Consider the following 25,711-nt stretch of genomic DNA (forward strand, 5'->3'; position numbering starts at 1 on the left):
AGACACAGGCAGCAGGAGAAGCAGGCTCTAAGCAGGGAGTCCGACATGGGACTCGATCCCGGGTCTCCAGGATCACACCCGGGGCCAAAGGCAGTGCTAAACCACTGAGCCACCCGGACTGCCCAAAGTACAAAATTTTTTAAATGACTTTTTGTTCTCTCTATTGATGGCAAGCTACTGAATTCTGCTATGGATATTCTCCCAAGTGTAAAAGTTAAATGACAGAAACATTCCTTCAGGTCTGTGCTTCGTTAACATAACACATCTTTAGATGCCAGAGTCAACAGCATCTGACCGAGGAGTCTCCTAGCTAAAATCCCTTGCTTTACACCAGCACCCAGGAAAGTCCTAGAGTCTTCCTGCACATTTCACACCTCCTGGACTCTGCCACAAAAACCTCATTACCACCATCTTCCAGGCTGGGACCTACATACATTCAGGTACCCTCATGTTGCTGACCCTCCTTCCTTCCCAGTTGTCGCCACCAAGGCCTATCACTTCTTAAAACTCCCAGAAGTGCCTCCACTGAGATACCACTGCACTCATCCTAGCAAGGCATTACCGTTAACGGGCATCTTGAACAAGGAGGCAGTAACTCACGGTGAGCTGGAAAAGGAGTCTCATCTCCTTCCACACTTCGTAGAAAACAGTATCGCCACATCATGCCACCCACAGAAACCGTACTGGCTCCTGAAGTCGTAAACCTGCTGCATCGTGTGCAAAGCCACTTCCCTTTCTAAGATCTTCTATAACGGACCTGGGTCTTAACAAACCCTACAAACCTATGAAACCCTACAAACCTCTCACAGTTCACTGCCCTACTTTTAAGCCTTTGCCAAAGCCTGAAAACTCATCTGAGCCCTACTCTTCCACACCCAGCTCAAAGACACCTGTCCACCTTTCCTAAGAGTGTCCTCCCTGCCTGTTCTTCTGCAGGAGGAAGTTGTTAACAGTATACGGGGAACAAAAGTAACATTTTGAAGATTATTTTTTTTTTTATGGGTGTGAAGCATGTGGTGGATAGCATCATAAAGAAGCTTTCTTAACTGCCACTTTTCACTCAAAACCAATCCACTGAGATTGGGCCTCTTATACCAAGATAATTACATAAACTACAAAGTTTAGGAGTTCAAAATAACTTTGGATTACAGAAAGAGACTTAATGTTACAGTGATCTTTAAGAAAGAAATTTCAGTTGTATTTTCTTAAAATATCAAAAGTAAATACATAAATGAATATATATGAGCCATGCAAATTAAAGTTCTGGACTAAACTGGATTTTAACTCAAATTAACTACCAGAGTTCTTCAGTTCTGAATTAACTCAAATTACTACCAGAGTTCTTCAGTTATCTGAGAAAACGGAGAAATGACAGTTCTGGTGACTTTAGTCTTTGTTTCATGTCATGTGTTAGGAGAGAACTATTTAAATAGTTATCACATTGTATCTATCAACCTGAGGCAGGTAAAGTCATAAGACTAGATCCAGGTTTACAGACCAAGTGTGTGTTCTGACAATAGGCCAGTAAATCTGGTACTCCTGCTGTTCTCTTATGAAATAATGACATCCACCTACCTATTCAAAAGACTGGTCTCAGTGGAATGGCCTATTACAGGAAAAATGGAATTGAAGCCTGCATATTACTAATAGACGGGTTTTTACTGGGGGAAAATTTTTTTTTCATTAGGTGACTCTGAACCTTTTATAAAACAAAAACCGAACATACCCCCTCCCTCCCCCAACACACACCCACAGTTTCCTGGCCATCTGAGGCCAAGGTTACTGACCTCCTCCACAGTTTGATATGCTCCTGGTCTGAGTAGGCTTTAAGGCACTCGGCTATCCGGTCTCCAATTTTCAGGAGGCAGTTTCGGGTGTGCTCCAGCTGTTCCTGCACATTGAGCCCCTTGTCAGGTTTGTCCAACTGTTTCAGTGCCTTTTTCACAGGCCTCATCCTCTCTTTGCACTGCAACAGGACAACAGAGAAGAGACATGACACACATGCAGCAGAAACATCTTGTCTTTCTGTGCCCTAAATTCCCAGAGAAAACCCAGCTCACCCTCATGCCATGTTACTGCTAGAGGAGGGATGGGTTAAGGCTCCGGGAACAAGTACAAATGTACGTCAGGAAAACCTGAAGCGCAGGCCCAAAAGAAGCCCTTAGAGCAACGACTCCTATACCTTCATTATAGCTCAAAATGGTGTTTCCTCATCTGCAGGAGGGGCATGATAATGCCTCAGGAGGTCATTGTGAAGATAAAATGAGAAGATTATGGAACTAACCTAGAAACACCAGATAAACTATCTAAAACTACAGAATAAAATATTCACAAGTCCTTTGGGCTTGTAAGATGCTAACTTCCAGATAAAGATGGTGAGCTGTAAACAAGAGCTGTTTTCTCCCCCTGCCCAACTCTACTGAACAACAGTAAAGGGAGTGTCTTACAGAGATGGGCCCTCAAACCAAGGGAAAATGCAGAGAAAACAAGAGTAACAAAATACTGGCAGCAAAGGAAATGACTTAAGAGACAGGAGATGAGAACCAACCTGGTTTATACTGTAACATCCCCCACAGAGGTGAGCGATGTATCTCTGAAGCAGGAGAGTTAAAACTAAGGACTGGTTTTTTCAACAATACTTAAAAGTAACAAATACCCAGATTCACAAGAGAAACCCAAACTTCCAACTCTGCTCAGCAAAAGGTACAGAGGTTATTATCTAAGGAGGATGAAGGAGAGGTCTCTGAACTGCGCAACACAGGCACAGGGGAGAGGCAGGGGTAATTACTCCTGAAACAGGAGTAATGACCATGCATATACCAGAGGAGTCAGCACCTGGCCTTCTGCCTCCCAGACTCCAGAATGAAGAAAGCCAGGCCTTCACCCTTCACTCAGGAGACTGGAGGGTCCTTGTCCACAAAATCTGACCATCTAAGAGGAGGAACTACCCCCTGCCAGCCAGTCTCCCAATGAACCAACCCAGCCACATCACCGAACAGTGATCACACGAAGTCCACCAAGCTCCACTCACATGCTCAGAGCTTTGGTCGGATGGTTAGTCCCCTACTCCCAAATGTGTGTGCAGACAACCAACAATTCTAAATCACCATCACCTGAAAAAGCATCTAACATGAATGATGGAAAACAAGTTAAAGAGAAATATAAAAAAACATTCAGAGAACCACGGACAGGAGAGAAATCTTAGAAATGAAACAAAAGAAATAAAAAGCTTAAAAGAAATAATGTGAGATAACGTGGAGGGGATCTCCTAGACAGCAGAATTTAAAAAGCACAAATGAAAAAAAGGAAGTAATAATATTGGGAACCACTCCCAGAGTCCAATATCCAAAAACAAAAACTTCTATAAAGCTAAAACTAAGAATCAGGAGGAAATCACCATACAATAATTCAGGAAAACTTCTCAGACCCATAGGGCATGGCTGTCAACCATAAGGCTTCTGGTACAACAAACTAAAGATGACCATGAAGCTTCACAAGAAAATCCTGAAGCTTCTATCTGTGGTAATTCCATTTACTTTCCATAGTTATACTTCAATTTTCAAAAGTGACACAAAATTAAAAGATGTATCATAACCTGGAAGGAGTCTCTAAGGACTATAATGGGTAAGAGATTAGTATCATGAATGTATAAAGGATTTCTATAGAAAAGCTAAGAACAAAAAAAAAATTAAAAAAATAAAAATAAATTTAAAAAAATAAAAAATAAAAGCTAAGAACAAATTACCAAAATAGGCGAAGTATACAAACAGGCAATCTGCTGGAAACATGAATGCCCAACAGATACAAAAACAAATGTTCAACTTTGCCACTGATCAATTTCATACCCCTCAGATTAGCAAAAATTAATAAATCAGAAATGACCAAGTGTTTCTGAGACTGGGAAGCAATCAGAACTCAAATTCCCTGCTAGGAATGTATAAATCTCCACAAGTAGCTTAGAAGGGATAATTTAATAGTACCTAGTAAAGTGGTGGACATGCGTGCCCAAGGAAAGACCCAGAGCTCTGTGCAAGCTATACACCTTAGAAAACCGCTCATACATGTATAACTAAGAATATTTACAAGAATTTTGCTGCCATCTACTTTTAGTAATAAACATTTGGAAAACCCTAAGGTTATCTACAGGAGAAACCATCAATTGTGGAAGTCACGATACAGAATAATAATATAAACTTTTAAAAAAAAAATTTTTTAAAGTAAGCTCTATGCCCAGGGTGAAGCTTGAGTTCACACCCCTGAGATCACGAGTGGTATGCTCTCCCAAATAAGCCAGCCAGGAGCCCCTGAAACAGTTTAAATTACCAACATGGGTAAACCTCAAAAATAGAGATCCTGTAGGAGGAAAATCAAGCTACAGGATATGCACAGTGTAGCATTTATATAAAGTTTTTAAACATGAAAAGCAATACTGTGTGCTATGTATGGACACATGGGAGGCTGTGCACTAGAACAGTTAAGAACCCAGGTGCTCGTGCCACACAATCTAGGTCAAACCTTTGCCCTACATCTTTACTGTGTTAACACATAACTTATGTAACTCTCTTCATTTTTTTTAAGATTTTATTTTCATTTATTTATTTTTTTAGAAAGAGAGTGAGTGAGAACATGAGCAGGGAGCGGGAAGAGAGGCACAGGGAGAAAAAGAACTTTATCCGGCTCCCTGCTGAACATGGAGCCCAACTCGGGGCTTGAGACCACAACCCTGAGATCATGATCTGAGCTGAAACCAAAAGTTGGGATGTTTCACCAACTGAGCCAGCCACCCAAGTGACCCTAAAGATTTTACTTTTAAGTAATATCCACACCCAATGTGAGGCTCAAACTCACAACCTTAAGATCAAAAGTCATGCTCTTGGTAAGCCAGCCAGGTGCCCTTCTTCATCTTTATTTTTTTAGTAAGTAAAGTGGAGAGAATTACCTATCTCATAGGATTGTTGTGGAGAAAAAAAAAACAAAAATGCACAAACAGTGCCTGGCTATTTATGTGAGTCATTATTGTCTTTACAGACCAACAGAAGTCATAAAATGCTAAAACCAAACACGAACAGTAACTGAATCTGAAACCAGCCTTACTTGTGAGAGGTAAGAAAGGAAAGTGTGGGTTTAGAGTAAGAAACAGTAAGGCCTTCAACTTTACTCTGAGTCTTAAAATACACATATGACAAGGTTTCGTGGTACCTGTATCACTATTATATTCCTTAAATTTTCTATAGTTTTTAAAGATTTCATAATACTAAAACATAAAAAAAGCCAATAGGTGAAAACATTTTTTAAAATAAATGGTTACTATTAGAAATACTGTGTTAGGATTTTCTCTTATAAATATTGGACTGAGGAAAAATCAGGAAAAGGTCAGCAGATCAGATGCTGGTTGTACAATGAATTTATTCATTCAGTCAGTTTACACATTCATTGATATACCCTTTTCATTAAAAATATTTCTTTAGACATACTTCTAATACCTAAACATACTTTACATAAGAATCACTACTTGCCGTCAGCTCAAAACAGAACAGTACAGAGAATTAAGAATAATTAGGTAAGTACAAAGAAAAAATATATATATACATATGTATATAGATTTTTGAGAGTAAGGAGAAAGGAGCAATGAGAGAGGAGACTACCTTACAGGATGAGATCAATATCCTATCCTTTGCTGCCACACAGCAGGAGTATCTTGATCTGGAAGATCAGGTTCTCTTCTCTTTGAGACTGAAGTAACGGTCAGTTAGCTGTGATTTACACACCTCTGGGCAGAGGAGGTGGGAGGAATCACAGAGCACAGCACACGTGGACCATGGAGCCCTGGTGAAGGGTTAGGATCCCTGAGGGCATGCTAGCCTATTTCCATTCCCACTTGAAACCTGGTCCATGCACTCCCTTTCCCTATCACATTATCATCTCACAGGAGGAAAGAGACAGTGTCCTAGGCCACAACTTGGCCATGACTTAGCCCCCAGCACTGAGGTGTGGGAGTAAGAAAGATACACCATGCTCGCGCACACCATTGCTCTAGCTCACTCAGCCAGGACTCTGGCCTCGTCTCATGTCGTGCTGTTCCCTGGTTCTCGCCACACCAGCCAGAGTGGCCTTCTGTGACCTCCTTGCTGCACTACAGGCAGTCCCTGCCACACAGCCTTTGCACATGCCATTGCCTGGCCTTGACATGTTCTTCCCTCCCCTCATCTCTTGTGACCTTTCCCTCTTCCTTCAGAACCCAAGTCTACATCATCTCCTTAAAGCTGCCTTCCCGACAGCCCTTGCCTGGGTCAGATCCCCTTCTCACAGAATCTTCAGAGCATCTGCTATCCCTCTCCCAAAGCCCATCCCAGTAGCACAAGCTCCATCTGTATGGCTATCCGACTATCTCCCCTACTCAAGTGTGAAGTCTGCAGTGACAGCAGTTCTCTTCGCAACATCGTAGGTAACTCTGGGATCAGCACACAGAGCGTATTCAATAAAAGTTAGCTCAATGAACATGTCTGTTTCCCAAATGCCTCTAAGGGCTCCTGCAGCCTTTCTCTTTTTTAAAAGTTTTTTTTTTTTTTAATGTATGTATGTATTCATTTATTCATTTATTTGGGAGGGGGTATACACAGGGTGGAGGGAGACGGAGAGAAAAAAGCAGAGAATCTCAAGCAGACTCTGCACTCAGTATGGAGCCTGACACAGGGCTCAATCCCACAACCCTGAGAGTATGACCTAAGCTGAAACCCAGAGTCTGACACTTAACCAACTGAGCCACCCAGTCTCCCACCTCCCCTGCAGCTTTTCTGACTCGGAGCACAAGACAAGAAGTCAAGTCCCCAGACTTCTTTCTCACTAGAGCATAAGGAAATCTCTTCCTGCCTATCTTTCCTGAGCAAAAGTTCTTTAGCTAATAGAAGCAATGTATTCCAAAGTAACATACTAATGCTCAATCAAGCCAGCTAAGGCTGTGAGGCTGGGCCCGAGAAAGGCAGAGCCACAGCAAGCACTATGGCCACACACCAGCACCCCTCCATTTCAAGACTTACTATGCTGAATGTCTCCTGGTCCAGATCATCATCCTCATCCTCTCCAATGGGGACAGGTTCACTTCCTGCTGTAATATGGACAGGACCCTGAGATCGCTTTGATTTACTTGAAGATTTGGCATCACCACCTTTAGGCTTTTAAAAAAGAGTTACAAGGAATCATTGTCATTTGTGCAATCCTGCCTTGTAAGCTGGACATCTTATCTATGTCACATCACTCCAGAGAGTAAATGTGACAGGCTCAGTTCACACAAATGGTAAAATAAAGTCATCTAAAACATCCACAGGTGAAGACTGTAAATTGGCAGAGCTCTTGAACAGTATCATGTATCGTATTTTATTAAGAGCTTTATAATCAATCATACAGTTTCATCTAGGAGTCTGTATTAACTACAGTGCTGTAAATGATTGATGTGTAATGAAGCCACATGGATAAATCTCATTTATCCATGAAAGGATGGAGATACATATATATATAATAACTTCAGGTATAAACATTTAAAAAAATAATACTATGCTTTGTTTACAATTGTATATAACATAAAGTAAAGGTATAAAAAACATGGGCAGAAAGGTTTCAAACCAGGAGAGGAGAAAAGAGGGAGGCAGAATAATGAAATTGGGAAAGAGGAAATGGAGAGGGGCTTCAACAGTATTTGTAATGTGCACGAAACACAAAATATATCAGCTCAACAAAAGGCACTGCAAATAAACGTGAAACAATGCTGGCCACAGTTCTATCTGGGTGGTGGATGAGTGGATGTATGGGAAATGGCTCCCTGTACTTTTATATTTTGGAAATACTTCACTTAAAAAAAGAATTTGGAGTACAAATGCAAATGTATCTGGCACAGCAAGCTTCCTAACATAAAAAAATTTGAAAGTGATTTCAGCATGGTAAGTGTACACTGCTTCCAAGGTGTTATAAATAGAATCTTCTTTATTTATTCAAAGTGATTTAAAAAAAAAAAGTGATTTTAATACTTATTCACTTGGAAAAGTTGTTTCTGATATACTGCTTCTGTGGGGAGAAAAGGCTGCCCAAGGAATCTGAGTTGATCTTCATTTTGTACTTATATATATATATAAGAAAAGTTCCAAAGATCAAAAAATCTACTAGAGATTATCAATAGAGGGTGGAATAAAAGCAGGATTAAGGGTTAACTGCAAAATAATTTTTTAAAAAAATATTTTATTTATTTATTCATGAGAGACAGAGAGAGAGAGAGAGAGAGAGAGAGGCCAAGACACAGGCAGAGGGAGAAGCAGGCCCCATGCAGGGAGCCAGACGTGGGACTCGATCCCAGGTGTCCAGGATTAGGGCCTGGGCTGAAGGCGGTGCTAAACCGCTGAGCCACCAGGGCTGCCCCCTCTTTTGTAAATATTTTATTTATTTATTCATGAGAGACACAGATGCAAAATAATTTCATCAGAAGCCAGAAAGCATACATGCAACACTCTACCAGAATCCTGTGGTTTGGGATTCACCTCACAGAAGTCCCAAAGGGAAGATTATATAATAGCTGGGCTTTTCATCCATTTCTATTCCAAAAGTTTCTCTTGGTATGTTTGGGCTGACTCCTAAACTTTTCAAATATTCAAATTCATCTATGGATTGTACTCTTGTACCGTGAAAATGAGAAGATTTCAGGTCATTACTTGTAAGTGCACATTTCTCACCTGTCCTATCCATTCAAAATTTCCCCTCTGAAATAAGTAATAAGAGATCAACTAAAGGCCTTCTGTATTATAAATACCCCACAGTTGCACATTTCCTCTCTGTAAGAAGAGGGGCAGGTATCCCTCTGACAGCCCAGACCTTCCTTCTTGGATGTGCCCACAAAGACGATTACTTCAGGGCGCTCCAGGCCCATTCTGTCTAGGTCCTAGCAGAAATCTCCGAGGCTATGGGAATCTCAGTAAAGCACAAGGACGCTGATACCTTCTCTTTCTTATCTTTTGACTTCTTCCTTTCCTTGTCCCCTTCTTTGTCTTTCCTAGAACTCATTTGTTTCTCCTTGTTCTCCTTGTTCTCTTTCTTCTTCTGTTTCTTTTTCATTGGACTTTTTTCTAAGCCATCATCCTAGAAAACAAACAGGGCTGTGAGCTTTTGCCACAAACTTTATATCTACTGGTCTACTTTCTAGAGACAGGAGCACTGTCCACAGTGGTTCATCACTGCATCCACACTAAGCTTGTTTTCAAGCACACAGCCCTAATGCAGGCGCTCACACAATTCTAAGCTCTCTGGTAATCACCAGGTAAGCCTGTAGCAACAGATGCTCTGCAACTCATATCCTCTCTTAAATTCTCATAGCAACCCTTCAACCATAGGCATTATCATTGCCCTTTCACAGATAGAAAAAAACTGAGGACCAGAGATATACCTGTCACCAAGTAATTGTCACGGTTGCTACAACTTTTTGAATTCATTTGTGCATGACAATTTCATGCCAGTTTCTGTACCCACTGCTGATCCTCTTGGAGCTAATCTCAAAGTACAATCACACTCAAAGGGCAACAACATAAAATCCCATAAGGCTGTCACTCACTGAAACAACACACTGAATGCTACCACTTTTTCACTTTGCTTAAACCAGAGGTCACAAACTGGCAGGCCCTGGGCCAAACCTGACCCACAGATGTGTCTTATTGGCCCACAATAAACTAAACTGCAGAGCACCTGCCCCCCTGCCTCAAGCATGAGGCTCCTGGTGAGCTGCAGTCCCCACCACTACTCCATCTTCTTCAACCACAAGACTGGGTGTCACAGGCCACTGATCATTACACCTTGCATGGTTCACTTCATTTACTTCCATTACCCATGAATCTGTGATGGCTGGCTTAAATGAACAAATTGCTCTCTCACTGGGTAAGCAGAGACATATATATTCTATTTTCACTTTATTGACTCTGCATATAAGCCAAACCAAAATGGTTTTATACCAGTTGGCACAATAAATGTAGCCTAAAAGGCAACCCTCAACTGAAATCCAGCTGCATACCTTTACTTCTCCCTCTTCTGATGGATTGTCTGAGTGTCTAGGAGATGAAAACTCAACCCCATGCTCATCTTTCAGCCTGGGTTCTTTGTTTTCCTTCTTTACTCGAGGCTTCCGCTTCTTTAATTTGGCCTGGAAAGGAGAGAAAATGATGATAAAACCACAAACTTAAAAAAGGAAGACCAAATAACATTAGGACTCTTTAGAGCAGTAGTAGCCACTAACTCAAATGAGAAAATTCATAGTTATTTCAAAAGGCTGTCATCAATTTTACCTGGGGGTGGGTGGTAGGGTGGGGAGAGGAAAACAGTAATGTAAGCCCTACACATGTCCCTACACCACATAAAAGCACCCATATCCTTGACTGTATTAATTCCAGTGCTCAGAATTTATGCTAAAGATAGAATTCAAAAGAAGGAAAAAGCACATTTATGCACAAAGACACAAATAAACACATGAGACTTAGCAGTAACATTAAAAAATCTAGACATACGCTCTATCTAAAAATTAAGGGAAAGGTTAAAATACTGTTGATCCCCTCAAACAGGATACAGACATATAAAACAAGTATAAACAGGACCTAATCTGTCCCTCCAGAACCCAACATATAGTTCATACTCAACATGTTATCTGGAGAATGGCACTACTTTTAACACTATTACATGAAAAAAAAAAACAAAAAAACAAAAACAAGGTGTGGGATCATGGGGATTTTCTTTCCCTAAAATTCATTTTGTTTATAATATATGGAAATATATGCAAATGGCAGAGCTCTCAGAGCATGGAGAACACACACCTAACAAGGACCACTAGTACCAGATATAACATCTCACTGTGATTGCCAGCTTTCTAGGCCTGAATTTGAAATGAAAAATTGGGAAAATAAAAGGAGATAAGGTTCAAATGAGATCATAAGCAACTTCTTTGGTATTCGGTACAGAGTAAGTAAGGCAGTCAGAATGAAAACCAGCTTCTGCATTAACTGTGGATTCTATCCATTGTACCTCTGAGACCCACTGTTACAAGTAGCCCAGGGTCAGTTATACAAGTTAAATCTGGTGGTATTCATACAGTAACAAGAACTGTGGTCCAAAATTGAGGAAGCAGCTCCAAAATTGAAAAAACAGCAACATATATGTCTGGATCAGTGGCACTGGGAGAGGTGAGGACTATTCTGAGGCAGAACTGGAGGAGAATGAGCTTGTAAGAAAGTTGTCAAGATGTTCAGGCCAATTACTGAATGAACATTCCTATTATTTATTACCAACCAAACCATCATTACTGGAACTTCAAAAGCAACACCTAACTATGGGATGATTGCATTGTGTGCTGTGCCCAGAGAAGGCAGGCATCCCTTCTCCTACTTAACTGTGGGGGGTGGTAGCCTCAGCCCTCTGAAGGATGCTCTGCTGGCAGCTGCACTCACCTCCTCCCCGCCCGTCACAGCCCCCTTCTTCTCCAGACTCTTCCTGAGCAGCTTCAGCAAGTAGTCCGCTCGGGTCTGCAGTTGCTTCCCCTGAGGCTTTTTATCTGTCTCCACAGGCAGAATCTTCAACAGGAAAGGAAAAGAAGCACCCGCCACCACCCATGTCCCGGTTAGTGGATCAGGATACATACAGTCAACAAAGAACTAAGCAGTCCTTTCCCTCCCCAACCACCCAAAATACAGAAAAAGCCTCAGATCCTATCTCATGTCCATGGCTCCCAGTCACTGAAAATCCCTTATGAGCCGTTCTCATTTTACAAAATGGGATGGAGAAATCCAGCTCTCCCACTGGCTCCTACCTGTGCTGTTAACAGGGTAGAACAACTCAGGTAGGAGGGGCTTGTTGGCTTCATCTGCTAGAGCATCCCAGCCGTCGTGGATTTCCTCCTTCCAGGAGCAGGGAATCCCTGGAGCTAGGTTAAAGCTTCGTTTTAGATTGAAAATGCTTCTTAGAGCATTGCCGGAGAGCACTGAGCTATGCCAGGACATGATCCGTCCCTGCTACCACAGCTGGACCTCTCAGGCCAGGCTGGATTTGGTCTCAGTGCTTATGGCAGGGTGCTGTCACCCTCTTAGAGCATCACACATGGGATGAGCATTGTTTGACGTGCCAGGAAAAGCCCTGCCAGGAGCACAACATGGAGCGCATCCTACTAAAATTTGAGCCAGTCAGCTTTCCCTGCTTATAGCTCTGAGTACGGCCTTACTACTTGGTAGCCTGATTTACAACAGATAGGGTGGGAGGCTCGATTTTGTGGGAGAAGTACAGCCAATATTTAATTCCATTACAAAAAATACCAAGGTGTAGCTCATTCTTTGGAGAACTGAAACACAATTGCTTCAAATATTGTTTTAAACAAGAGGGTCAATGATTGAGGCCAAGGAATCCTTGTATTCTTAATAATCTTACCCTGGTATTTGTTGCAATAAGATTTGATGTATAGTAAGAATTAGAATTTTAAGATTTCTCCTGTGATTTCCCCAAAATTTTACCTGGCTATTATCTTCATCTAACAGTACCACAGTCCACTAAAGATGGTAATATTCCCCAAAACAAAAGAAATCCCAGGAATTTATTACTGTACTAATTTCCAATGTGATCCGCCAACCCCAGAGAATAGTTAAAAATAAGTTATCAATATAAAAATATTATGTAACAAATCTTCTGGAAATCTCCAGCATCACAGATTTACTTACTTTGTCAGTTAGCTTAAGCTCTGGATCCGTCTTAATTAACTCCCAGTTTCCATAGCCATGTTCATAAATTCCCAGCAGTAGTCTTGAATCATCCTCCACCCCCCACTCCACATCAAAATGTGCAGCTTTCACTCGACAGGTTAAGCAGTATCTAAAGGGATTTCAAAAACAGGAGGACATGAGGAGGGGCCTTTAGAATTTGGAAAGGAACAAAAATGAACATGGACAAAGCACTGTGATGTGTTAAACACAAGACCATGAAAACCCTACATAACACACAACTCTTAACTTGGAATCGCATTTCTGACAGCACAACCACTCATGCATATGCACAGAATAGACTCACTTTTTTTTTTCTTCAGGGTCCACAGGGATAGATTTATGCAGCATCTCAAACTCTTCCTCATGTTGTATAATGGATTTCACGTTAACCTGAACCCCCGATATTTTGATTGTTGGGCCTCTTTTTTTCCCTGGTCCTTTCCCTAAAGGATACCAATTTCATATCAGTTAAGTGAGAATTTGCTGCAGTTCCACAGAAAACATTATCAGCACACCCTGAATGCTTATTCACACTTGATATGTATCTCTGGTTTATTGTTAGTTTTAAGATAACCTAAAGTCAAAAAAGCTTTCCAATTAACAGGCATAAAATAACCTCTAAACAATTCAGTTTTTTAAGATTGAGGATTTTTTTAATCCACTAGTATTTATTTCTATTTTAATCTTCCTATCTTTTATACTTTGGTTCTAAAATTAAAAGTAAAAAAGATCCTAAAGGATTAATAGTAATACTGAAGTTTTTCCTTTTGTTTTCTAACTACCTTATTAACAGAGTTCAAGAAAACTCAAGTGTCTTAAAGATGATTTTCTCTACTGAAAAAATAGGGGATCAAGTTAATACCATTTGAAATGAACAAAAGGTGTCCTGAAAAGATTTCCTTAGCCCTAGTGCCAAATGAAAATAATCTTAGAATTAAAAATTAAACCCAGGGGTACATGAGTGGCTCAGTAGTTGAGCATCTGCCTTTGGCTCAGGTTGTGATCCCAGGGTCCTGGGATCGAGTCCCCTATCAGGTTCCCCACAGGAAGCCTACTTCTCCCTCTGCCTGTGTCTCTGCCTTTTTGAGTCTCTCATGAATAAATTTAAAAATAAATAAATAAATAAAAATGATGATGAAACTCCGTCAACTTAGCCAGATATTGGGAAGATGGCAGCACAAGATAATGACACTTGTCTGTGAGAGGAGAGGGCTCAGAGCCTAAGAAACGGTTTCCTTTTTTAACATTCAAGTTGATGAAATGGTGCTATGATCATATAGTTATTTAGATATTCTTCTGTAATCCTCTAGAATTCATTTGCAAATGCTATTCCCAGCAATTCTGAAGAGAGCTGGAACAGAATGTGAGAAAATGGGAAAGGCACTTCTCAAAATCAGAAATCTGGGATTTATTCCCAAATTTGCACAAAGTATCCTGGTTCCTTTCCCTTTTCCCCTCTCACTTCTAGTTGTTGACCTCTCTGGGTCTCAGTCTCCTCATCTGTAAAATAAAAAGACTGCAACAGAAATATGGGCAAAGGATAAAGAGACAATTCAGAGAAGGAAAAATAAATGATTCCTCAACATCTGAAAAATACTTGACCTCACTCATAATCAGAGAAATGCAAATTAAATATATATACATACCATTTCTAACATTTCTATCATGTTGAAAAATTCAAAAATTTGAAAACATTATGTTGATGAGACCAAGAGGAAACAGCCATGCTTATTCAATGCTTAGTGGGAGAGTATAGTGCAAAGTGGTGTGCATACAAAATTATCTACCACAATACTGTAAAGCAAGATCATATAGCTGAATGTCCTTTAACATATAGTATATCCATAATAGATTATGCAAGTCTTTAAAACAAAAATCAGGCAGCTGGATAAAACTAACCACTTTCAATGGCACTGAAACATATAATAACCATACAGAAAAATAAAACTGGATACACCAGGAGAAACTCCAAGTGGATCAAAGATATAAAAGTAAATGAAATCACACAAGTATAAGAGGAAGAAAAGTCACAGCAAATTCCTGTTTATACTGGGAGTAGAGGAAATGTATTCAACGGACTCAAAATCTAAATACAATAAGGTAAAAGACATACATTTAATTATATAAAATATTTAAGTTTTCTTAAAGTGCCATGAGTAAAAAGACAAGTCACAAACTACAGGTGAAAAACAGCAACTTTCATCAGAAAAACACTCAACAATCTTACTCATTAAAAGAAAAACAAGATACCATTTCTCACCAATCAGTTTGGCAAAAACCCAACCATCTGACAATATCCTTTGTTTGTGAGACCTGTAACCAGTACCAATATCCACTGCTGGTGGCACTATAAGTTATGGTATGACTGCTGGAGAATTTGGCAAAATCCAATCAAGTCATGCTTCTCCAGGATCCAGCAGTCCCACTTCCAGAAACCCATCCAGGAGACATGCTTGTAGAGATACAACACAGCATCTCCCTTAGACTATGAATTCATTACAGCTGTCTTTGTAACAGCCAAAGACTAAAAACAACCCAAATATTCATCGCTCAGAAACAGTAAAGTCTGAATCAACATCTACCGAACATAGAACACTGCAATTGCAAAAGGAAAGAGATTTCTACAACATGCGGCATGATCTCCACACGTGAAAATATGTTGATACAGAACACAATACGCACTATGCTATCTTCTGTATAAGAGGGGCACACACACTGAAATTCTTACATAGAAAGAGTGGAAAGATAAACACCTGAAATTAATAGAAACAGTGACCTATGAGAGATGGAAAAAGCAAGGTGCAGAATAGTGTGCTTGCTGCATTTGTGGTATTAGGAGAAAAAACATGATTTATTCATTTTCCATAGTACATATTTTCTCATTTCTAGAAAGATACAAGAAAGAGGGATACCAGTTTTTCAATTTGGAACCATGTGAATGTAAAATTTATTCAGAACAATTACAATGAAAAATGAAAACATGGTAAACTTAGAGTTGACTCTTGGGTGTTTTCTGAGTGCCATACATATAAAAGCATGTACTTGGATCACTGTCCTAACCACATCAATGTCTTTTACAAAATAGGAAAATACAGCTAAATAAATTTTTGACTATACTTAAGATACTTTATTATTATACTACCTTCAATAATATCTTTAAAAAGAAAATCTATAGCACAAATACTTCTTTCCTGGTATCAGCGAATGGGGCAAGCCAGATACCACACTATGCACTTCCCATGAACAGACTGAGCCAGGAGTCACCCTCAGCCTCTGAGGCAGACACTGTTACTCCCCTCTGCAAATGAGACCATTGTGTGGGAAGAACTTGTTGAGCTCAATTAAAAGAAATTCTAGCACCATGAAAATCGCATAGTAACAAAAATGTTTATAATATTCATCCAAAATTTTATATATTCCAATTAATTCTCTAAATTCTTTAAGTTTGCCATATTACAATCCATATTTGTATATCCAAGATGACTAGTGATGCTTGTGGTCTATAATGTCCTCACCTCCAGCCAAAATATAAATGTATCCACTAGGCTTTGCCCACTCAGGTCTTTACATCATTCAAACCAGTCTAAGGTTTCTATAACATCAGAAGAAACCATTCATGGGGCACCTGGGTGCCTCAGTCAGTTAAGTGTCTGCCTTTGGCTCAGGTCATGATCCCAGGGTCCTGGAATCCAGCCCCAGGTAGTCTGTATCCCTGCTCAGTGGGGAGCCTGCTTCTCCCTCTGCCCCTCCCCGACTCATGCATGCACGCTCTTTCAAATAAAATCTTTATTTAAAAAAAAAAAAAAGATGAAATCATTCATGTTGCTTATTACTCTCCACTTGCTGCAAATCAACTTTGTGGAGTAGATATCTGGGTTCTTACAACACTGAGCTCACATAAAGGCAGGTCAGAATACACACCTCAAAGGATGAGGGATGCCTGGGATAGGAGTCTGTTCCTCAAAAACAAAACCCCCTGGCAGCAGTATTCTCAATCCACAATACTGGGTTTGGGAGAACTTACCCTCGCTGGCATTTTCTTTCAGCTGTTCTTCATACTCCTGCATTGCTGACACACAGCTGTTGTGAATCAGTTCCCCCAGTCGTTTCAGATCTGCTACAGACTTATCCACCAGCTCAGCATCCCGTGCTATGCACTCCAGCCTGAGGAAGGAAAAATACGGAGACTTGTCAATGCCCTATGCCCATTTTTCTAATGTCACATGAGATACTATCTGGTCTCATAGAAACTTGCTCCTGCAAAGACATTTTCCTCAATTTTATTGATCATTCCAAGGCTCCAACAAGAAGCCTCCAACAGTGACTGAGAGGTAACTCATTTTCCATCATAAAGAACTGCTCTTTGGAATAATCCACAAAGTAATTTCAAAGAACAGAGGGAAAGGAGTAGGCTTTTCTTTTTCTTTTTTTTTCTTATTTTTTTAGGAGTCGGCTTTTCTTACTAGGTTTTTATTACTAACTAGACAGCTGCCTGACAATGGTGGCAGGTGAGGTGCCAACGACTGTCTGCACTCCTCCGATCCTCTGTGTTCACCTCTCTTCCTCCAGCCTACTTTCATTCATCACATTATCCTAGAAGCAAAGTACAGTTACTTCTACAATATGTTTCAGTGATCTCATATGGAGCATGCAAACATACTTAACGTCTAAAAATCAGTGTGCCAGAAGCAGCCAGATGCACTCTTCCTCACCCTGCTGGTTTTTATGGTCACTGGCTCACAGACACACATTTTATCCTGGGTGGCCAGCAACAACCTCCAAAAGGTGCACCTGACTTTCTCGGTTTCACCGTCACTAATGCTACACATCACTGCTTCCTCTCTAAATGGAGAGGACAGAACAAAACATACAGACTATAATTTTCTTCCACTCCAGAAGTTTACTAGGAAAAACAGTAAGGCATCTACTATTTCTATTAAGTCAGTACTATTATTCATAGGACATACTGCTGATTCTGGACAAAGCAAAATACTGAACTAGTTCAGATTCAGATAGTCTTTTCTTAAAATCCAACTTCTGAGTTCATTTCCTGAATGCCTGTAAAAGAGTAACAACAGCCAACCCTTTGGTAAGTTGCTGCTGGCAAGGTGTTATTTGCGTTTAATCTTCATGATACTCTACTAAAAAAGTAAGAGGCTACAAAAATCACAAATTGTTATTACTAAATAAGAACTAGGATGCAAATAGTAAATAGGTGCATTCTTTCAAATTGAATTATCTGAACATCTCCTCTGGAAATTCTCTCTGTATTGTAGTTTTGCATGTACTTGCTTCATTTTCCACTCAAGTAAAATCTCTGTACAGATGGTCATCTTTGTCATCCCTCCCCAAAAACATATGTACAATTGCACAATATATAAATATTTGTAAAAGAACATTTCCAGGACAAAAAAAAATGTTCCCAGCATTAGTACTAAGTGGAAAATAATACAAGGAAAAAAAAGAAAGCATGCTATGTAATAAAAATGAAAAACAGGTGGATAAGAAGCTTACCGTTCAAGAGGGAGACCAAACTTCTTATATGCCTTGATGAACCTGCGAACATGATCATTAAAACACATTAAAAAACAGAGGTTTTGGCTCAGTGGTAAAACATGCCATGCACACTGTCAAAATAGACTGAGCCCAAACCATGGAATTGCCACTAAGTCAAAGAATGCTGAGTCTTCGAAACTGGTCCACTTAAAATAGCGAGTGTTAGAGATGCAGTCAAATTTATTCTCAGATACTAATCAAGAAACCATTAAGGAATGTAACCGCAAAGTGACCTAAATTTAATATTACCCTTTTAGAAGGTGCAAGTTCATAGAGTTCAATACATAATAAATGATTTAACCACCATTTAACTCCTGTGATAAGACCTCAAAATGGTCAGCCGCTCTACTCAGTTACTGTTACTATCGATTCTAAACAGTAATATTTATTATTTTCTGGTCAATTACACAGCTGTAAAATTTTTAAGACTGTCTCAAATACTTCTGGGAATAAGGCAATGTGATTTAAAACTTCTTAGATAAATCTATTTTGGAAACTCTGCTGACTATGCCTACCGGACCCTGTCTTCAAACAAATATCCAACCAATCCTTTCACAAGTCTCTACCCTATACTATTATTCCTTCCTTACAACTAACCACTACCATTGTCACTAAGAAGCAAGATGTTACGATATATCATAGTCATCACTGTCATCGACCACATTACTAAAATCATCTCGTTAGGTAACAGTGTAAGGTGAGACACTACGGAGGGATAAATGGAAACAGAGAACACAGCAATTAAAGAAAAAGGGGGAGGGAATGAGTAGGCCTGTTGCTGAGAAATGATACTACATGAACAGCATGAACACAAGGATTAGGAAAGCATTACGGGGAAAGTGAATGTCTAGCTTATTCTTCGACTCTACCTTTCTCCCATTCATATATACTGAAATAATTTATGTATAAAAGAATATGACGTTTGGGAATTACTTTGAAATAACACTAGGAGAAGGAAGCATTTCTGGAATGGTCAAGAAAAGGACTTCTGAAAATCTGTTGTTCCTCCATAAAAGCAAGAAGAACACCAGCAATATAGTCAAGATCGACTTTGTTAGAACTCTGGAAATTAACCAAATGCTTGCAACTATCACAGGAGCGTTTACTCAAGCAGATGGCTGGATGTCAGTAAAAACTGAAAGCGCGCTCTGGCATTTTAACTTGCTCTATTCCCGTGCTCCTCTCTGCATGCTCCATGAGTCTTGAAAAATCAACATCTTTGTAACTACAGTAGTTGTCCAAAGCAGCATCACAGCAGCCACTAAACAGGCAGAATTAAGAGCCTCACAAAGAGTAACTGAATAGGGGCACCTAGGTGGCTCAGTCGGTTAAGTGTCTGCCTTCAGCTCAGGTCAGAATCCCAGGGTCCTGGGATATAGCAAGCCCTGCATCGGGCTCCTGCTCAGTGGGGAGTCTGTTTTGGCCCCTCTCTGTCCCTCCCTCCCCCTACTTGTGCTCGCTCTGTCTCTGTCAAATAAATAAATAAAATCTTTATTTTAAAAAAAGGTAAATAAATATAAAGACAGCATAAATGTACTTTTGTAACTCTTTAGATTTTTTAAAAAACAGTAATTACAAAACGGTGTTGACAGGCATATAAAGTGTAAAGATATAACTTCTGCAACAATAAGAACACAGAAAAGGGGAGAGGAATGAAGTTATATTAGAGTACAATTTATTTTACCATTGGAATTAAGTTGATGATAATCTAAATTAAACTGTTCCAAATTAAGGTACTAATTATAACCTCCAAGGCAACTACTAAGAAAATAACTTTGAAATAGTAAAAAACTATATGGGAAAATAATGAGAAACACAAAAAAACAAAAACAAGGGTATTAAAATGCTATATTAAAAAATACCTACATAACACAAATAACAGTAGTAATGGGAGAATAAAGGAACAAAAAAGACACAAGACATAAAACAAATAGCAAAATGCAGATATGAATTCTAACTTATCAGTAATTACATGAAATACAAATGTGATTAAAGACTCCAACCAAAAGAAGAGACTGACAATAAATTTTTTAAAAACTGATAGAACAATATGCTGTCTATAAGAGACACAAGCTAGACTCAAAGACAGGCATACTGAAGTAAAAAAGATAGAAAAAGATAATGTGCATACAGTACCCAAAAGAGAGCTGAAGTGGCTACACTAATAACAGATTTTTAAAAATTAAAGCAGAATATGAGTAAGGAAATGTAAGACTCAGACAATCCAGAGTCAGAGAGGCCTCACAAACATCTGTACACCACTGTGTTACCTACAGGAGAATACACATTCTTTTCAAAACAATACTGAGGGTAGGAGGTGAGAGGATGTAGCATGTACACAGAAGACTGACTACAAATTCAAAATGGTTAAGATGATAACATGATAAGTACTGGAGGGTATATATCAATGTTTATATATATTTATATTTTTCCATAATAAATTAAAGAGAAGAAAAAAAGAAGAGTTATAACATTTAGGGAAAAATAAAGACTTGGTTTAAAATATACTAACCTAAAAGAGTTAGTGTAACTATATGTGACATAATTATTATAATATGGATTAGACCATAAAGCTACTGTAAGTAAATACTATAAATACTATTTTCTTCAGCCTAAAACAAAAAATGCATGCAAAGTGGGGAAATATCACTTAGAAGCAACAATTTTAGATTTCTTTTATTGGAAGGCAGATGTATGAATTAAATACCAACAAATGTACAATAAGTACAGACATAGAAAGATATCTAAAATCAATTACAGGTGAAAAAAAAAAAAAGCTACAGAAGACTATGTTGGGTGGATTACTAACAAACCAAACCACCACCACCACCAAACTGTTATCAGTACTAATACTGTCAGGAAGTGAATTGGGGAGACAAGGGATAGGAGGGCAGCGTTATCTGTACCATTTTAACTTTTTATATTTATACTATCTCTTTTATATGCATAGACCTGTGTGTGTGTCTATGTATGTTTGGACATGTATTCCTATTCTTAAAATAAAAAACGCTCAGTCCCAGTTTGCCTCCAACTGTTTTTGTCTTGGCTGGACTTTCTTTGTGAAAATGCTCAGAGTAACCAGAGAATAGGAAGAAAACAAGAGCTGAGCAACCAACAAAAGAGACCTCAAGTGAGGAAAACCCTGGAGGGCAGAATCTTCTGGGGCAGGACTCCATCTGTGGGGTATGACTCTGTCCCCCGCCTTCCTTGCACACTGCAGCCTCTGCCTACCTTGTCTTCAATGTCAGGAATACCATAAGCCCACAGCTCATAGCATGCCCTCCACACAGACTCCGGGGAGGGAGCAGAGCCTCCACTAACCTTCGTATCTCTGCATCAGTAAATCCCTCGACAAGGTCCTTCCGCACGCTTCTGGGGCGCCCTCTGCGCTTTGGCTTCTTGTCATCATCAGAGTCATCTGTCTCACTCTCAGAAGCAGAGGATCTCTGGGCCTGCCTCTTGGACTCAGTGTCAGAATCACTGTCATTTGTCTGAGCCTGAAAAGGCAAAGTCTCATTGTAGCAAGTGCCAGGCACAAGAAGTCAAGACTAAAACCAGCCCATCTCAATTCTTTAGTACTCAAACTTTTCATCATATTCAACAAGCCCTTTTTCCTTTAAGAAAATAAGGAGGCAGGCGTCACATAAAGGAAGAAGATCTGCTTGGGAAAAAGTCACATTTCCAGAGACATAATGCAATGTAATGACAAATGAACTAGAATAAAAATACGTGAATTGTAGGTTCTTATTTATTTGCTTAGGTAAGTTTTTTACCCCTCTGTGTCTTGGCTTTCCATTTGTAAAATGATGATAAATACCTATTTATTTGGGTTTTCACGAACACTAAATGAGTCGATAGATATAACAACACAACTATGCCTGGCACACAATTAGTGCTCAATCAATGGTAGCTATTACTATTAGCTAATACTTACTGATTTGCTACGATCTTGGATAAATCTATGTCCAATAAACTGGGTAATAATAAAACTTATTCTACCTATTTCAATGATGTTGCAAAAATCATATTAGATCATGCTTGTAATGGTGCTATAAGATGTGAAGTACGTGTATGTTGTTTACAGTTATATAATCTCTTACTAAGTATTTACACCGGTGCCACAAAAAGCCAATTTACAAAGATCAAATGTCTCACAAGTGAACCCAGGGGTACTCCACAGTTTTCCTCTGCTAGGTTCACTATAAAATAACTGCCTCCCCGTCAAGACAATAATGCAAAGCCTCTTCCTTGAATAATTAGCATTTCCTTAGCCTTTACAATAGAAGAAGTCCTTTCTTATCTTTCACCTAACTCGATCACCTTTTTCGTGGAACTCCGAATTCGGGGCAACATGTAAATTTCTTCTAGCTCCTTCTGACGCTCTTCCTCTTCTACTTTTTTCCTTTGCTCCTCTGGAATGATCTCATCCCAGTCCTTGTGAGGACGCTCTTCCAGCTCTTCTTCATCTTCCATTGTTGCAAAGTTGGCAACCTTAAGACACATGAATAACTCATTGTCTGACATTTCCCTCTTTCCCAAACACCATCATTTTTAATCTCACCCAGCATTTTTAATCTAAATATGATGCTATGAGTAATATCAGAACTCCTGTGATAATCAGGCCATCAATTTTCTGCTAATCTCTCCCTTATCATCCGTAAATCACCTTGCCAAACCCTCAAGTTCATCAGAAACATTACTGAGAAACAGGGAAACATAAAGATATAAATTGTCTTATAAGTTTTATGGAAAGATAGAAATTGTCATATAAGTTTTATGAAAAGTCTATCACATTTTCTAATAAATACGATACTAATTAGAAATTTTTTTACTCAGATGATCAAATGCTGAATACAGAAACTAAAGGTATGTAATGATCTCATACACTCAAAAGTGCACTCTACTCTTAGAACATAAATGAAATGAAAATGAGAACATAAAATGCAAAAAATTCAAACAAATCTAGAAGAATATTCCATATCTGGCATTCAAAATATCTATGCAATTCAAAGTCGCAGCCTGTGGCTACACACAGACATATCTATCAGCTCTGGCCAGGCTATGGGCAGTGGTGGGAAGGCCCCAGGCATGGGCTCCACATCCTTTTTATTCCTTCTCACCTAGTCTTTTAAAGCTATAATCAAGTACAGAAGAGCTTTTTGGGTTTTTTGTTTGTTTGTTTTTGTTTTTAAAGATTTTTATTTATTTATTCATGAGACACGGGGGGGGGGGGGGGGGGGGCGGGCAGAGACACAGGCAGAGGGAGAAGCAGGCTCCATGCAGGGAGCCTAATGTGGGACTTGATCCCGAGTCTCCAGGATCATGCCTTGGGCTAAGGCGGCACTAAACCGCTGAGCCACCGGGGCTGCCCTGAGCCACAGGGGGTGCCCCAGAAGAGTTTCTTGGAGGTTCCATTCCTCAAAGCCATGTGGACCTGACAGTGAAGTCAGAAGTTCATGACTTTTGGCCCAATTAATTATCATTTTCACCAAAGATACTGTGATCTTCACAATCAGACTTTTTAAATTCTAAGACAAAAATAACAGGTGTAATTTCTTAGGTTGAAAATTTATCAATTTTTGTTTTATGAAATGAGTCATTTGACCAAACTCTTAAATTAAATACTATTTCTAATTATTTTATTTTATTTTTTAAGACTTATTTATTTGAGAGAGAGAGCACAAGTTGGAGGAGGAGCCGAGGCAGAGGGAGCAGCAGACTCCCACTGAGCAGGGAGCCCAACATGGGGCTCAATTCCAGGACCATGGGATCATGACCTGGGTCAAAGGCAGATGCTCAGCCAATTGAGCCACCCAGATGCCCCTATTTCTAATTATTTTAGGTCTGACTTTTATTTTTTTTTTTTTAAGATTTTATTTATTTTTTCCTGAGAGACACAGAGAGAGGGAGAAACACAGGCAGAGAGAGAAGCAGGCTCCATGCAGGGAGCCCGATGTGGGACTCGATCCCAGGATTCCAGGATCATGCCCTGGGCTGAAGGCAGACACCCAGCTGCTGAGCCACCCAGGCGTCCCTAGATCTGACTTTTAAAACAGCCAGATGAAAATGACAAATAAATACATTAGTGGTTCACACAGTTGGGAACTGAACTTTTCCCAGGGCACATTATGGCTAAGAGCCACATGCTATATATAGGCCAGACCACCTGCCTAGGACGTAATCACAACTCCACATATCTGTGACCTTAGGAATCTACTTGGCATGCCTGTGCCTCAGTTTCCTTATCTATAAATGAAGAAAATAATATCTGATTCATTCTAAGGTTCTAAAAGGGCTTGACATACACAGTAAGAGTTATACAAGTACCAGTTATGATTACTAAAGAAAAGTATAATCTTAAATTATCTCAAAAAAAGCTTTGCTATGTTTCCAACATGTTAAATTAGGGTTTAATAGAGAAAGGGGGAGAGAGAGAGAGAAAGAGAAGATTAGTGGGAAAAACAAAGTCAATTCAGTTGAAGCATTCCAGAAATAAAAAAGCCTCCAGGTAGACAGACTCCTACTGTTAATTACATCACTTGATCAGGTGCTAGAACATAACAGCCAAAAGAGCTTATTTAAGCAAGGCAAAAGTCACCAGCCAACCACTTTTGATTAACCTGTTAATATGCAGAAATTTTTATATCTAAATCATCATATACTATTCTGACCAAAACATTGTCATGAAGATTGCTTCTCTTTAAAAGAGAGCAGCAGTGTAAGAAGTGCAGTCCAGCTGAAACGGTAATAATTCACCTTCAACTGCAAACACACTTACTCTGATTCTAGAGCTCTTTCGTCTAGTCAGCTCCTTTTGTGTTCTTTCGCTGAGACAACTTCTACCTGTGGCCAACTGTGGACCTCATTACACAATACTACTTCCTTCTAAACACTCTGCCCACATCTCCCTCAATCCCACAAGATGTACTGTGCTTAACCATCACTGGAACCTTCGAGTCGCCACTGCTTCTCTAACCTGTAGGGCACAAACCCAAAGCCAATTCCTTTACCCATGTTCTCACCTGGAATTGCGAAACCTTTGCAACTGTGACTTAGTCTCCCAAGCCTACCTCCCACTTTAGGACAACAAAATGATCCAGTCCCTCTGACCTCAAGTACTGCTGGAGAAAATCCTAAGACCCTGTTGACCAGCTCTAATGTGAAGTCTTACCTTCCAAATTCAGTTCACTCACTATCAAGTTCCTCCTTCCTGGCCCCACCTGTGGCTGTTCCAAATCATTTCTATTTTACTTACTTACTGGTAATTACCATCACAAAGAAAGGTATCCCACCTCTTCTCTCCTCCCCATTCCCTGAAGTCTCCTTTTTCTTTTGAAGGCAACTGCACCACCAGTGTTTTTGATTACATCCATTCTAAGTCTCTTCTAAGG

General features: G+C 39.6%; 1 protein-coding gene across 4 annotated transcripts in view; it reads right to left on the minus strand.

Moving 5' to 3' along the window:
* CHD2 (chromodomain helicase DNA binding protein 2) overlaps window positions 1-25,711 on the minus strand; it is a 122,081-nt gene that overhangs the window by 16,222 nt on the left and 80,148 nt on the right. For 3 of the 4 annotated variants that reach the window (XM_041752310.1, XM_041752311.1, XM_041752309.1), the window contains 11 exons: window positions 22,641-22,811; window positions 21,642-21,817; window positions 18,279-18,320; window positions 16,789-16,928; window positions 13,069-13,207; window positions 12,723-12,873; window positions 11,466-11,588; window positions 10,043-10,171; window positions 8,980-9,120; window positions 7,038-7,172; window positions 1,788-1,966 (listed from right to left, as the gene is read on the minus strand). In XM_041752310.1, coding sequence (XP_041608244.1) covers window positions 1,788-1,966; window positions 7,038-7,172; window positions 8,980-9,120; window positions 10,043-10,171; window positions 11,466-11,588; window positions 12,723-12,873; window positions 13,069-13,207; window positions 16,789-16,928; window positions 18,279-18,320; window positions 21,642-21,817; window positions 22,641-22,811 — 1,526 coding nt within the window. The remainder of the gene's footprint in view (window positions 1-1,787; window positions 1,967-7,037; window positions 7,173-8,979; window positions 9,121-10,042; window positions 10,172-11,465; window positions 11,589-12,722; window positions 12,874-13,068; window positions 13,208-16,788; window positions 16,929-18,278; window positions 18,321-21,641; window positions 21,818-22,640; window positions 22,812-25,711) is intronic. The other variant, XM_041752312.1, reaches the window with a different exon arrangement.

Source organism: Vulpes lagopus, chromosome 4 (genome assembly GCF_018345385.1).
Source record: "Vulpes lagopus strain Blue_001 chromosome 4, ASM1834538v1, whole genome shotgun sequence".
NCBI classification, from domain to species: Eukaryota; Metazoa; Chordata; class Mammalia; order Carnivora; family Canidae; genus Vulpes; species Vulpes lagopus.